Source organism: Homalodisca vitripennis, chromosome 7, assembly GCF_021130785.1.
Source record: "Homalodisca vitripennis isolate AUS2020 chromosome 7, UT_GWSS_2.1, whole genome shotgun sequence".
In the NCBI taxonomy this organism is placed as follows: domain Eukaryota; kingdom Metazoa; phylum Arthropoda; class Insecta; order Hemiptera; family Cicadellidae; genus Homalodisca; species Homalodisca vitripennis.
This window is the reverse complement of record NC_060213.1, coordinates 26,363,181-26,379,941: the sequence shown is the minus strand read 5'-3', so window position 1 is coordinate 26,379,941 and position 16,761 is coordinate 26,363,181. Positions and strand designations below refer to the sequence as shown.

General features: G+C 34.4%; 1 protein-coding gene across 1 annotated transcript in view; it reads left to right on the top strand.

The window, feature by feature from the left end:
- Positions 1-13,882, top strand: part of LOC124365730 (tyrosine-protein phosphatase non-receptor type 9-like) — a 174,308-nt gene extending 160,426 nt beyond the window's left edge. Inside the window, 6 exon segments of the mRNA XM_046821714.1 lie at positions 3,044-3,242; positions 4,410-4,570; positions 7,425-7,654; positions 8,204-8,411; positions 13,623-13,687; positions 13,690-13,882. Coding sequence (XP_046677670.1) covers positions 3,044-3,242; positions 4,410-4,570; positions 7,425-7,654; positions 8,204-8,411; positions 13,623-13,687; positions 13,690-13,854 — 1,028 coding nt within the window. The 3' untranslated portion in view covers positions 13,855-13,882.
- The last annotated feature ends 2,879 nt before the right edge of the window (positions 13,883-16,761 follow it).

Sequence of the window (16,761 nt, the reverse complement as noted above, 5' to 3'; positions counted from 1 at the left end):
GTTTTATGAATTCAAATCTTGTAATGAGTGGATTGTTACCTAAGGCTCTTGCTCTTGCAGTAGGCCCGGGTAATGGTCCCCTCAAAATGTTATGTTGAGGTGTTCTGCGCTGCTTGGGTGGCTCCTTTCTGCACCATACGCTACCATCTTTCCCCCATAAAAGTCATCTTCAGATTCCTGAACCAAATAATTTTTGACACTATAGTGGATGTCATCTTCATCTTCCAGTTGGGGTTCATCAACAGCAAAACTACCTATCATCACTTTCACTTTGATTTAGTTCGTTATCAGACACTACATAGTTTGGATCTTCATCCGAATCGTCAACAGGTTCATCGTCACTATCATCCCCTTCAACGTTATGTAGGAGTTGTAAAAGTCACTCGTTAAATCTTCCATCGTTCACTCTTAAAATTTCCGAGTCACTCATAATTATAACAAGTTATAATAAAACACAAAAACTAATATATACAAACACGTAATAACTATTCACACTTTAACCGTATCACCCGGTATGACAGACCGGTAGAATAGTTACAGTAACCGTATCGTCCGGTACAGTAGACCGTAGCGCTCACAAAATAACTGGACTGATTCAAGGTCAAACACCCTAGACAAACTAAAACCAATCAAAAACGGCTCAGGAGAGACCGGTTGACAGCTACTGAGCGTGGAGGGAGCAACCAAACACCAGTAGTGCCAATTTCAGAAACATGAAATACCCCTCCAGTCTCACAGACCGGTGATACGGTAAAAGTGTTAAATGTAGTCCTCAACTTTATTAGGAGAATGTATTTTTTTAGTATAGTTCAAGTTTGTTTCGTTACGATGAAACAATATTTAGATTTAATTGGTTGCCATGAATACTATGTAGCATGAGAAAATTTTAATTATTTATTTGTAGTTATTTTAAATTTTTTGGACTAGATCATTAAGTGAAGAGATTGTATCAACAGTGAATGGGTACGGATGTTGTGATTTTTGGGTTCATTGTAATACACATGTTTTTGTAATAAGTCAATTGATTAATCAATGTATTTGTTACCTTGAAAATTACATTCATCTCGCTTGGCCATAATAAAAATCAATTGAAACCAAAAAATAAAATAATAATATTGAGAATTCAGTAGGTAAATGATAAATATGTTTAAATAAACATAAATTATGAGTAAATCTGGGAAGTCAATTTGGTTTGTAATTTCAAAATTTGAATTATTCATTGAATAGGAGCTCTGTGTAATTGCATACGTAAGTATATCTTTAAATTACGTTTTATTTTATAAAGTAAAGTTTTATTTGAACACTTTTGTGCTAAATGTTTTTGTTACGTATATCAATATAAATATTTCTTCATGAGTAATATCAATATTTCTTCAGTATTTCTTAGACAGAAATTGGAAAAATTTATATCTTAATTTTATATCTAAGGTTATTCAGTTTATTTCATTGAGCGTTTTACAAACAAGGACCAGATATTTTTTATCACTGAAAGTTGTTAGAATGTATCTTCTCTACCATTAAAATGCCCTGAACTACCGGCTTTTGGGAGCTCCCGGACCCTGAGAAATCTTAGCGTCTTGGGACTCCCATTCTCTGGCAGGTGGCTCTTGGGAGCTCCCGGTCTCTGGCAACTTGTGTTCTTGGGAGCTCCTGGATGCTAGGAGCTCCCACTTTCTAGTATTTTGTAGCTTTTAGGAGTTCTCAGTCTCTGGAACTTCTTGATCTCTGGCCACTTATGCTCTTTGGGAGCTCCTAGTCTCTTGAGAGATCTTCTATTCTAGGAGTTCCCATTCTCTGGTAGTTTGTAGCTTTTGGGAATTCCCAATCTGTGGAACTTCTTGATCTCTGGCCACTTATGATCTTTGGAAGCTCCTGGACTCTGAGAGATCTTATACTCTAGAAGCTCTCATTCTCTAGTAGTTTGTAGCTTTTGGGAGTTCCCAATCTCTGGAAGCCTTCAGTTTTGGGAAGCTTCTAGCCTCTTCTGCGCTCAGAGAGTTCTCAAGCACTGATAATTCTCGCCCACTGAGACCTTATAACTTGCTAGGACTCTAGAGCTCTGACCTATCAGCTATAAAAGCCAGTAGATTTTGACTTATGGAAGGCTCCTGCCTTTAAAACTAGTATTAAGTGTATAGAAAGGTTTATATGTGGAATCCCTCTTGGCTCTAGAGGTTTTGGCCCAAAGGTTAAAGAAAAAATATCTTAAGTAAACATTTTTTTTCATAAAAAGATTTATTAAAATGAATCGAACCACATGGTACAATAAGACTAATTGATGTAAAATATGATTTTGATCCTAGATTTCCTCCTCCTTGTTGCAAAGGGTTGAAAAATTATCCTGGTTAATATCCATCACATATAAAATTCATGCAAATTTTGTTAAAATTGTATCCAACCTCAAGGTGTTTTTGGTTTTGGAACCCAAAGCTTCACCATCTTATGTCCAATCGGTGTAAATAACGTACTAGACCATTCCATAGAAGAGTGTTTATACAAATTTGGTTAAAATCCATCCAACCACAAAGGCATCAGTTGTTGTTGTGTTAGAACACCGTTTTGTTCAGGAAGCTGTGCTTTTTTGGCTCCAAAGTTGGTTACACCTATCCGTGGTTATCATTTGTTCTATCCTTTTGTCTCAACATATGCCAAAACTTTATCCAGTTGACATTTATTACTCAGACTTAAAACTAATATGCTAATTGAATCCCAAATCTTAGAAACCCAATGAGATATTTGGTATGCTTTAAAATAATGTGTCACATGGAAAGGGTGGGAATTTCCATGTAAAAGTATTGACAGCTAGCATTATTTTGAAATTCACGAAAAAAGTTTCTAGCATCAAGTCAAAACTCGCATTAGTTAACAAAAGCTGGAAATTCTGTATTTGAATTTTCATTTCTTTATTACAATTTAAGCTAGATGCGTGAGAGGGGGCTGTAACATGGTTTTGATTTATCTGTATCAATTTAGCAATAGTGGGTAGCACAAACTCCATCACTCATGTATTCACAATTGACAAAACAAGTGGAATGTGCTGCAGGTGCTGCATCACCACTTCCCCCGCCGAGCAGTGCCAGCAGCGGGTTTTCGGACGACGACTCGCTACACTGTGACACGACACAGGGCCTGTCTGTGGAACAGCTAGTTGCCGCAGTACAGACCAAAGGCCGCAGTGGGCTGGTAGCAGAGTACAGTGAGATCAAGGCTAGGCCGCCTGACGGCTCCTTCAACCACGCCAGGTGTGACACTCGAGCCCTCTCACTCTAGGGACAGTATTTACATTACCAAAGAAGTATACAACTATTTCACGTGTGACATTATTTTGTTTCTTAGCTTATATATTGTTATATAGACACATTCAAAATGCATAAAACTAATTCTGCAAAAACTACAACCAATACTCAGGGTTCAGTCCTTGGACGTCTTATTTTCCTTTGGTATGTATATGATCTTAACCGTCACATATATGTTTGGATTGACCAATATGTGTATGACACCAGTTTTGGTATCAAACCTTCAGTAGCGCTTGTAAATGAAAACTTTTCTTCCTTTAACTTTTTTTTATTCTCAAATAGCAATTTAAAACTCAATACTTGCACAACTGTAGATGAGCCGCTTTGAAAGCGACCTGTTAAGTGAACAGTGCTGGGGGGGGGAGGTGAGAGAGAGAGAGAGAGAGATGTGGAGAGGGAGAAGAAGCACAGAGTCATTTCCCTCTCCACATTCCTTACCAACCACTCCCTCAGTTGTCACTTTACCACTAGTAGGGTATGTGTTACATGACAGCTGTTTTACAAACCCAGTAATAATAACAACAGCTGTTACTTCTACCTGGTTATATAATAATACTTCTTAATTATACTAACATATTAAATAGATGCAATAGACTATTTTTAACATAAATAATAGTATTTGTTATTCCATAACAACGAGAATAACAAAACATAGCGTGATGCTCCAAAACACCAACGCAGGGAAACAAAGCACTCGGTTCCCACTTGTGTCTTGTAAAGGAAATAGATCGAGAAGTGAAAGAGGGGGTGGTGGTAGGCGTGGTCGAGCTCCTTCTCCTTCCTCTCCTTATGTGCAAGAAATCTTTGCGCAGGTTGCTTTCAAAGTGGCTCAGCTATAGAGTAATATTAGTCAATCAGAGATGGTAGTAGTTGTTGAGGACATTTAAACTTTGAAACCTGACAAAGTCGGTTCACAAATATTTGTAGTTGACTTTAAGACTAGTTAATCGTTTCTGTTGGACTAACCATATTTTGGTATACCAACGTCGTAAAAATGTTAATCATTAAATAAAATGCAACCCTTGTGTTTTTGCTATTAATTTTGATGGATTAATGTAAGTGGATAAGAGAGCATATGAATCATGATTTTAAGTGTTGTATGTAATGTGACAGGCTGAGACCAAACCTGCCCAAGAACAGGTACACGGACGTGTTGTGCTATGACCACAGTCGAGTACTCCTCTCTCAGCTGGACGGTGACCCCACCACGGACTACATCAACGCCAACTTCGTCGACGGCTACCGCCAGAAAAATGCCTTCATTTCCACACAAGGTGATCTAAACTGTTTCTCTAATTATTAACACTGTGACTGACACTATCAATAACGACTTTTCATGTTGAGGAGATGGAGAGGTTCAAGATCAATTGCTGATTCAAATTATAAGATCTGAGCCTGCGAAGTACCTGGGTGCTGACTGACTGTTTAATGAAAACTGACTGGCAAGTGAACTAACTGGGTGTTGACTGATGACTGAGATGTGCTCCTGTTGTGTGCCATTAGTTATTTACGTGGTTTGTTACGTGTCACCGTGCGTAACCGACATGGTACTTCACGGTTTTACTGCCATTGCAAGATATAGCCCCAACCACAAATGTGTGATCAGTTAAACGATTCTCCCGATTGGATCATTCTTGCTTTCCGAACTACTAACATATTTCATTACTTTTTAATGTTTACCGATGTGTTGGGTTTTATTTATTATTTTTAATAAATAAAACATTTGTAATCTAATAGAGATATGGTATTATTATAATGGTGATCAAATTTAGTGATGATACGTTTTTAATCCATGTCTGAAAATATACAGGTGATATACTAATAATGGTAAATACACATACATTGTATTGTGTTTATCTTGATGGACATTGAATAAAATGCTGTCAGCATTCATTACACTGTTGCACTTGATAACACTTGACCTTGAAGAGCTATGTCTATTTTCTGAACTTTCAACACCATGGAGAGATTTAATTCCATCAAATAGAATATTTTTATTTAATTTATTTTTTCATTTAATACATCATTAAGGTGATTCTTTTGTGGCTTTATAAATTTATATTATATAAAAATATGTTATAATATTTATATTATAAATTTTTTAGGGCATTCATAAAGTTTTCATTTTCTAAAATAATATGTTGCAAAATTGTAATTTTCAATATTTATACAGTAAGTTTGAATTACTTTGTTTGATTTTCAATAGTACAGATTTAACCCTTTGAGTGCCACAGCATCGCTAATTTTGACGGTACGAAAAGTGCATAAAGTGCCAGCGTCGCCAATTTTGACGTTTCGTATTTTGATAATATTTTATATAGTACAAGATTATTTTGGCCAAATAATCAGACGGCTGTATTCAATAGGTTCAAAACTATCAATAAATACGAGTTTTATGTTCTTTCTCTACTATTTTATCTGTGAAACTTACGTTGTTTGGGTACTTATCAAGAAGCCACTATTTTTGGACGAGTTTTCCTTATCGGGGACAAAATAAATTACAGTATTAAAAACAACTGACTTTATTTAACCTATTTTGGAATTTACAAGTTATTACGACAATCAATTAAATTAAAACTATAAGAACAACGTTTCATTATTCGAAAATGTCAGGTCATTCGTGTGTCTATTTGGAGATAGGAAATATGACTCATCGAGTATTTGTCGATTCATTATGGAAGAAGGAACATATAATGAAGTTTATTTTTATCTCTGATAGGGAAAACTCGTCCAAAAATAGTGGGCTGTGATAAGTACCTGTACGATGATGCTGTCTTCCAGTCACGCGACGTAGCGGACGAGTACCGTGTTGCGTAACGGCCTTTCTTGTTGTTTATGTGCCGATAACCAAGCATTTGAGTAAATACAAAATAAAATAGTAACTTATACAGTATTTTACTGTATTTATTTACAAAAGTAATGTATGATTTGATTTGTGTTCAAGCGAAAAACGTGAATTTTCAGTGTAAATATTATTAGGGTTATTATTTAGTAAATGTAAACTTTTATGTAAATATGTTAGCAAGTATTTGTTTCTAAATCTTACTAATCATATTTATTTATGTTGTATTAATGTTTTATTAGATTTATTGGGAAAACTTCATCATTACTAAGTAATTTGTAAACTCTGACAAATGAAGTACAGTTTATAAAATGTCAGTACCGGGCAGCATTTTTTAAATACATATAATGCCATGTTTTTAAAATTCTAGAATAAGATATTACACATGGGTTTTATTTAGAATCATATGGCCTTTATAATGGTATATAAAGATTAAAAAATCTTATAAATACCGTATACACACAAATTAGATCAAAACTTAACTTTTTATACAAAAGTAAAAAAACTTTTTTTTATAAATACTAAAATTTTTATATTTTTATAAATCAAATTTTATTTGTAACGATATGTATCATATTCTGCATTTAATAAGAAAAAAAAAACAACAACAAAATGATGGAAATCTGTTTGATAGTTATTTTACAACAGCCTTTTTCCCAAAAGCTTACAAATATGCGAAAAACAGCGTGGCACTTTATGCATATGCCTTCGGAAAATACCCGTGGCACTCAAAGGGTTAAGTCAATATTCTTGTATCTTTCAAGTTCTTTTCCATATTAGAATTTAACAATCACAAATTCATTCCTAAAGCGTACTAAAACCAAAATAGTATATACTTTACAGTGAGAGTATTTAATTCAGTAATTATAATCAATATTCAGTCAGTATGTATAATAGATAGTGATTTTGGTCAAAGTGATTAATCATGCTTTATTTCTTCCTTTATTCAGTCATAGTTAGGTTAGGTCACTTCACATGGCCTTTTAGTCACATAACTTCTTCCACCGTCCTGATATTGTTACTTTGACCAACTTGAGTTACCTGTTCTTCAAATTTGTCTGGTTATGTGATCATTTTCCTAGGACTATTTAATACTACTTAGCTAAATCGCGTTAGCTATTATCTATAATGGCCGATAAAGTAAAGTATTTATAACTTTGGTTTGTGAATTTGGTACTTATGCAGAATAGCCAAACATTATAAATAATGACCAATTATTCACAATTACTTTTAGACATTGCAGTATTCTGAGATCTTTATGAATGGGTTTGATTTTTTTTTTTCAGGGCCGCTGCCAAGGACGACAGGTGATTTCTGGCGCATGGTGTGGGAGCAGCAGACGCTGGTGGTGGTCATGACGACACGTGCGGTGGAGCGTGGCCGCGTTAAATGTGCACAGTACTGGGCCGAGACGGAAGGCGGCACGCAAACCCACGGATTGTTTGTTGTCACCACACAGGCGGTCGAGCAACACCCTGACTATGTCATCAGTTCGCTGCTTCTGCACAACACTGTGGTACGTTCTGTGCTACTCTAAGCTATAGCACTTTGTTCTTTTGTCAGACTTTCAATTACAAAATTTATAGCCTATTAATTATTTCCATTTAAAACTGAAAATGTTATTAACACAACGTTATATGTAATCAATGTTTGAAATTAGATTTAATAATAAACCTTCAATATATAATATATGAGGTAAAAACTTTCAAAAATAGACTAGATATATTTATAGACTTCAGATGCCAAATACCACTTAGATCTTATTATACTTGTTCATTGCTTCAGTAAGAAGTGCTGGAATTCAACTAAAAGTTTTATTTTTTAACTGTAAATACAATTCTCATGACTAAAAAAATTCAATTTATGATTCTTGAATTTCTAATCCCAATACCTTTTTAGCTAGTTTAATGTGAATAAAAGCTATTACCAGGTGAATTACAAGTGAAAACTACTACCAAGTTACAACATGGCCAGACTACGGTGTGCCACTACCTATCTCTTTTTTTGTTGTTGTATAATTTCTCTTTAGTTTCTTATGTCTAATTTTCTGAGTATGTGATCACAGACGGATGAGAGCCGAGAGGTAAGCCACTACCAGTTCACATCATGGCCAGACTACGGTGTGCCACTGTCTGCCTTGGCGATGTTGGACTTCCTCCAGCGTGTGCGGCTCAGTCAGGCTGCCATGTTGGCAGCACTGGGCGACACCTGGGCGGGTCATCCACGTGGCCCACCCATTGTCGTCCACTGCAGTGCTGGCATTGGACGCACTGGTAATTCCCCTCCTATTAGATATATTAGTTGTAATGTTTTAGTCAAGTGATTCTAAATGTGAGTCTTACAGTGTAAATATTGAAAAGCAAGTAATTTGAATAAAGAGAAGTTGTAATGTTTAGACTGACAAATATATCAGGGATGGCTAACCTGACTGCTGGTGTAAGTCATGGGTATTTTGTGTGTGAGCTTAACGAGAAAAAAATAGTGCAGTATTGCTATATGTATCTATATACTTCTATTGCAGTTCGGTGTATCTATTGAGTCCTAACTAAACTTTATTCTAAATTATATAACTTTTGTTATAAAATAGTGTTTGCTGGAAGATAAATGTGAGTTTCTTTTAACTAAAAGGAATAAAATTAGCTGTCAATAACTTAGGTTAGAACACTAGTACAGGTTATCGTCAATAATCCTCATTCAACTCCTTATTCCGTTGCGCAACATATTAGTGCAAGTAATTGCCAACTGTCTCAATAAACCACGGAATTAGGAGAATCAACTTTAACTGATTCTATTTGTCTGCTACAGAGGCGCTGTTATCAGGGGCTTATCAACCATGTAGATAACGCAGATCCTTACTGTTGAACACTTAAAGGCAACTCTTACAAATGTTAGATGAACATTTTTGTACACAATTATATATTTTCAACAGATCCTTAATGACGGAGTATGTATCGTTCTGTTCTTAATGTTTAATTGAGATCTTTGATGTCTAACTAGCGTTGTGCTTTGACGGATTTATTTGCTTATATGTAGAGGAAAAGTCAATTTTAATGTACAAAAAATTATTTCATTTTACATAATGAATTTTAATATTGAAGCAACCAAAACCGGCAAACCATGGAGCCATGGGTGCTGAATGGTGAAGACATATCTTGGGTAGAACATGCACGTCATCTATTTGCATGTGATAATAGTGATAAAGCGGAGATAACTGTCATCAATAGTAAGCATACTGGAGACCATCCGAAAACAATGCTAACTCATATGTCTCGTGTTGGGATTCCGACAGTGATGTCTCAAATCTCTTTTGACCTGGAGTCTCATTACTCTTTCACAATCCATCAATGCGCGATCAGTCTACACAGACAGACGATGAATTAGTGAAGTATTCCCAGTCTTACCTGGTAGACAGATTATAGCAGTGTGAACGTACAATGGATGTCGGTAACGGGAATCTCCCTTAAACATAATGACCCTGAAATTCTAACACAGGTAGACAGTTTGAATAACTCTTTTGAGCGTACTTCAACAGAAGTAATAAAAGTCAATTGCAGAAAAAACAAATGCTATCATGTTTTCTGTACCTTTCCATTTTGACAGTGAGAGATTAAATAAAGCTATAGTAAAAATTAATAAGCACATTTCCACATTAGTCCAATATACAAAGACACAATTCAACATAACACGTGGATGTTAACAAAATACTTCGTCAAAGGGATTTTACAAACCATATGGACTACACTATAACAAAATTAGTTAGAGGAAGATTGTAACCACCATTCTTTATCAACTCAATTGTACACTCCAGAATAGATAAAAACAATTTAGGACCAAATTAACACATGTATGCAAAAGTTAATGCAATCAAATGCACCTAAAAAGAGCAAATAGATCAAACTCAGAACAAAACACCAACCGGTCTAAAGGGAGGAAGATGTTGAAAGCACGTTCTGAGCAAGACGCAGGAGTAAGGACAACTGGGCCCAGTCAAGAAGCCAAGATCTCCGATCTCCTTGAATTCAACGTATGACAACCCTGACATCCTTGATGGTACTCCGCTCAATATGGTGTTGACGACAGAGATGCTGATGACTGATCGTGGTGGTGTGGTTAACATGTTAAAGCAGAGCGGTGGTAGTGAAAATGGAATCACGGAAGTTATCAGTGGCAAACAGCCTTTTTTTTTAGAAAGACTTCTCAATAAAGACAATGTAACCTAAGAAATTTTGTGAAAAATAAGAATCTTTTTGTTAAAAAAGATAAAAAAAATCATGGTTCTCTTCAAGTCCAGTACCACATTTGGAGAACCCTGATATGACGGTGTTGACAGAACATGGCCTACAATCTTACAAAATTGTTTCTTTTATTATACAGGGATATATGTTTGCTTCACACAATTGCCGACTATCTTTTATGGGAAAATCATTCAATACGCAGATGACACGACTCTCTGTTTCCGGGCTGATTCTCTGACTTCTTTGGAGATTCAAACCTTCATTGATCTTAATTCTTGCATTCAAAATTTTCTGGTAAATAATCTCAAAACTAATCATGAAAAGACAAATTACATCAACTTCTATGTATGTGGGTTGAATACTTAATGAAACCCCAACAGTAATGATGGATAACATTGTTCTGGAAGAAACTGATTCTGCTAAATATCTAGGAATACACCTAGATAAAGGGTTGACCTGGAAAGTTCACATTGAAAGTGTATGCGCTAAATTGGCAACTGAATTTTTGTCCTTCGAAATTTATCAAAGTTTTGTACGTCTGATGTCTTACTATGGATTAATATTTCCATACCTGTCGTACGGAATTTCTCTGTGGGGCAGTTGTGCCATATAAAACTTGGAAAAAGTATTCAGACTGCAAAAAAAAGCTGTTCGAATCATCGCAAAATTGAACAACAGAGAGTCATGTCGAAGTGCCTTCAGGGAGCTCAACTTGCTAACTCTGCCCAGCTTATATATTTTTAGAGACTTCATTTTACTGTCAATTTCAGTGTATATTGACGCAGGGCAGTGATATACACAAATACGAGACAAGAGCTCGGGGGCACTTTCGAGCCTGACAGCATAGAACAGCAGCATTTGAACGCCTCCCTTCTCAAGCTGGGATTCAAATTCATTAATAATCTCCCTGAAATACTAAGTTTAGAAACAAATCCAAAAAAATTAAAAACCCAATTAAAACACTACCTGGTGTCTTGTGCTTTTTACTCAGTTGGCGAGTTCATGGAGCACACTTGGGATTGATATTCGCGGCGGTGTTGCAATCCTGGGGGTTAATCCCACGAATTAGAATTTTGTTTTTTTTTTTTTTTTTTTGTATGTGTATGAATGTGAGCCTGCGTGCAACTGTATGGAAAGTCGAGTGAATGGATTTAGTTTTTAAGATAAATACTGTAAAAAATTGGTATTATTGACTATTGCAATACAATGTAATATATATTGTCTACGCAATAAAATATATTCTATTCTTTTAGAAACAACTGTGTCTTAATATTGGCAAGAAATTCAGTCCCACTTTTATTTCAAGGTTAAGTGCTGAAAGGGATTTTAAAGTAGAGAGTATTAAAAGTAACACTGGAAAAAAAAAGGGCACGTTTATCATTATTGGTACATATCGTTCTCTAAACTCAAATTTGAGCGCTTTCCTAAAAGGCTGTGAAAAATATAAAGTGTTCTTAGGGAAATACCATAGTTTTAGGAGGTATGAATGTGAACTGGCTTGAGGGTAATCATGAAATGTTCTTGTTGTTATCTTATCTGTTTGCAAGTTATGATATGACAGAGATAGTAAACTCTTCAACTAGGATGACTACCACAATCTACCACAAATTTAATGACTTAGTGTTCCATCCAGTCTGCCATCCAGCAGGGTGTCGTGTGAAGTATTCGGCACCGGCATGTCAGACCACTATGCTTAGTGCTTAGTTAATCGTTGCGGACACTGCTACCTCTTTCTCAGTCGACACAGAACTATACCAAATCAAAAAAAATTCAAGTACAAAAATGCTGATTTTTTTTAAACTACTATTTATGTAAAGAGGACTGGAGATATAGTTCTGAACACATTTAGTTTTCTTACAGAAAAATTCATTACATTTTTAATGTATTTTTTGTAATATTTTAACAATTCTCGTCTATTATCAAAAGTAAAACAATAGATCTGACTCTCTAAAAGACAAATTTTGGATAATGCCTGGTATTATAATATCAAATAAAACATTAAAGAAACTACCCAAAAAGTTCACAAATCCTTCTGAAACAAACCTTAAATATTACAGAAAATGAAAAAATATCTATCACAGGGTTGTATCTGCTGCAAAGTCACAATCTATTTTTGAAAGAATAAGCAATAAAAAATATTCCACCAAATTGCAATTTTGAAACTTTATAACACAGAAACTATAGTGAATCCATTAAGACCAAATTTTATTAAAAAATAGGTAAAATAGGTACAGGTGTAATGTTTTTGAGAATGCTATTTTCAAATCTCAGAATTATTTGAAAAAAATTATTAAATTAAATTGTTAAAAATTTGAAGTCACAAAAGTTTTAAAACTATCACTTTTGCTTTAGATATATATATGTAGAGGAATTCCATCGCAAGTTCTTTTTCACATAGTGTACATAATGGACTAAACATATCTGCAGTCATAGTAATAATACTAAAAATAGCAATATTTACATGCAAGTTAATTGTGACAAGAAAACTTACACGCAATACTTCTTGGCCTTAATAAAAATATAACCTTGTCACCTTGCTGCCAAAGTAGAATAAAAAATGAACATTAAATGGTTTAAAATATTTCTTAAGAAACTTAATTGTCATGCTAAAATTGACTTTCCTTAAATGAAGATGTTGACTGACGAACCACATAATTGGTGGACTTAGCTCGACACTAATTTTAGACATCAGATCTCAAACAGTTTGTAGTCCAAAAGAATTGTGGTGAACTCGAAGTGAGAAGGATCTAACACACATTCATGACAGATTAGACATTTGTGGAGACAAATATTACGTTTACTACAACGTGGTCTCGTTTGGACACCACAAGTTTAATTTTTTGAAATCTGGCAAATAATAGGTAATTTATGTACAATTATACTATGTATATAATGTATTATAATACATTGAAATAGAAGTCTCATGTGAAAGGGCTAATTTATGATACGAAAAATATTTATTTTACTTACAGACAAAGTGCGAGAGGTTCTTGCTATTGGCAGATGGTCAGATACGAGTTTAATAAAGAAGCTATTACTACATGTGCTATTTAGGTTATCATTTCACCAAGAATTTCGTTCCAAAACCTTCGGAAAAATATTGATAGCCAGTAATGAGGATAAGGGTTGTGTCAAATATACATAAAAATAAAGAAACAGTACAAAAGTATATTTTTATTGTAGCGAGTATAATTTAAAATCATGATGAGTATGTTGTTGATTTCAATATGTTTCAATCTGTCCGACCAGGAACGTTCTGTACACTGGACATCTCCATCTCACGACTGGAGGAGACGGGAAACGGTGGATGTGAGGGGAAACAGTGGAACGGATCCGGTCCCAGCGTGCCTTCTCAATCCAGATGCCAGATCAGTACATCTTCTGCCACATGGCCCTCATAGAGTACGCTCTGAGTAAGGGACTGATACCCGCACCCGATCTGGCAGGTTTTGACAACGGTCCCAGCGAGGACTCGGAGTAGAGACTTGCCATATCGCGCTCTACACTGCCCTCCCGACCTGCACACAGTGTCTAAAACTGTTCTGTCGATAAAATATTCCTTTAAAAATTTGTTTCATTATGATGATGGGACCGTACGTAAAGTACTAAATGGTAATCGGGCCAGATTAAGAACACTTAAGAGTTAATATAAAGTGCGTCTTATTGATATCTTATTGGACTCCTCAAATCTACTTTTGATGTGTATGATGACTGTAGATATCTGTCTTGGTCTTGCAATCAGCTGGTTAAAACAAATGAAAAATATATTTATTATAAACTCGAAATTAGGACTAAGTCTTCTCTGCCACTTAACATCTCATTAGCATGATTGAATGATGTTGATAAGAAGCTAAATTAATAAAAATTTTCAGATTCATCGGAACATTAAAGAGTATTAAAATTTGACCTTAACTAAACTCGTAACCCTTGAGATATTTTTTAGTGTTTGTCATTAATAACACTAAAATTAGTAGATCACATCCGAGTGAAGTATTTTTTGAGGTAATTACCACTTTGTGTAGCCAGAGTGAATCTACAGTTTCAATTAAAACTGAATTAATCTTGTCATGTTAATGTGAGATCAACTTAAAATTCATACACCGAGTTTCTACTAGATGACAAATCATGTTAATTTTTATGGTCAACAAGTGAAAACTCTACTACTTACGGCAACTCCTAGTAATTCAATGGAGTATCAAATTTAGTGACATTTTCCTTTTATTTGAAAATGATAAAACCTTATAAGTGGCAAATCATTGATTTACCACTTATATGGCAGAAGGATCCGTGATGGGCTTAAAAATCATTTTGTACTTTATGTAAGTCCCAGATAGTCGTATTGAGCGTACGTTAGTGGAAGACCCTGAACTTTTCTAGTGTTGTGTGCGTTGGTCGAAGTCAGTAAAAAACACAAACTGTTCTCTAATCTGACAAATTTATCGCCAGTAAACTAATAAACTGTACAGTGTATTGTCTCATATTATATGTGATATGTTTTATTTATTGTTTGTTTTTAACTAATTTATAAAGAATAATATATTAATAGGGTTAAGGAACAAAATGATGCTTGTCATATATTAATAATTTTTCAGCTTTAATTTGTATTTTCATTTTTTACGAATAGAATCACATGTTCCTTGGATTTTATATGTATTTTAGTTTAAAACGCCCTTTACATACTAGTATATTCATGTTTACATAGATTTTGTATTAACCCGATCAATTGAAAATCCGACATCTTGGCTAGTTTGTAAAATGCATTTTATAATTATATCAGAACCAATTAGTTTCCTTAAATGTTTGATGATGGTTTTATTAGATTTTATATGTTTTATTCCTTCCGTAGTAGAGATGTAGATACTCTATTTTACAGTTAGTTCTTTTTATACAAAACACGATGCAATTGGTGATTCTAATGTCTGACGAAAACTATTGTTAACGATAGTTCAGTAACTAGAGATCAGACCAAAGTTGATTTGTTGTAGAACAATTATTGATTTTGGATAATTTTGTTTGCCAGTACATATTTTTATATTTCATAAATGTGAGAAGTTTGAGTGTCAATCTATGTTGCTGTATCGTTGGAATTAACTTATACTTATGCTCTTCTAAATAATCTTGGTCAAAACTAATATTTTCATAAGTCCTCTCTTGCTGTGTGCTCTGTTCCAATGGTCATTTTTGAACTTTCTTAAAAAATTTAACAGTTTCGGCAGTATTGCATTGCTGGAAAAGTTACTAACTGCAAGTTCCTGTAGATTAAATAAAATCAATTCAGTTCTTATAAATTGATGCTCTTTGAGAAGCCTTATTGTGTATCAAATTACAGCGAGGCTATTTTTTAAATGAATCAAATCAGAAGTTGTTCTCATAGGTGTTTGTTATTAAACTATTTAACTTTCGGTAGGATGTTGGTTTACCATACATTTTATATCAAAGTGTAATATGTACATGCGGAACAATAGCTTTTAAAACGTAAACACACAATTGTTTTGAAAACTTTGTTAGTTTTGGTGAATAGCCGAAGAAAACCTAATAATATTGCATTGTTAGTATTAATACTATACCAATACTTATTGATACAATCCGTTTATTTAAAGTGGTTTTTTCAAATTGTAACTTTTGTATCATCCATAAATGTCAACAACAGCAAAAGGAAATATTTATAGTGAATAAGCTTCTAACAATAAACAATTGCTAATAATTCATATTAGACAGAAGGTACAGTAAACTAAACAAAGTACAGAAGTTTGGAACTTAAGTATTCGTACTTGAGTTATTTTTCTACTCGATAACAGATTGATTAATTGTGGTTCCATGTGGTTTGAGTTTTGTCTGGGGGGGGGGGGGGTGGGGGGGGGGGGGGGTGGGGGGGGGGGGGGGTGGGGGGGGGGGGGGGTGGGGGGGGGGGGGGGTGGGGGGGGGGGGGGGTGGGGGTTCTGTGAAATTATATATTTTTCTATAATTAAACAAATTAACTAATATTGCAAATTAAGCAATGAATAAATAATTAACACAAAACAATGTTAATACATATCTTATTTAAATACGTTTTATAGCTTTTTTATGGACAAGTAGGGATATATATCTATAAACATTTGTATTGGTATAATTTTTTCAAGGAAGGAAAGTTTTATTTCTTTCACTAGATGTAAAGGAGTTTTTGTTTACTAAAAGATTTAACAAACTTGTATAATTTTTTTGCACTGAACCACCTATAAATGGATTCAATTAAAATGCCACAATCATGAGTTATCTTAATAGTTTTTTTTTTTAACAATTTACTTTTAATATCATTTTAATGTCTGAAGTATGATTTTTTTTACTCAAAAGTATTAGGCTTGAATAAGATGCAGTGAAGTGATTAAAACGTAATAACTGCACAATA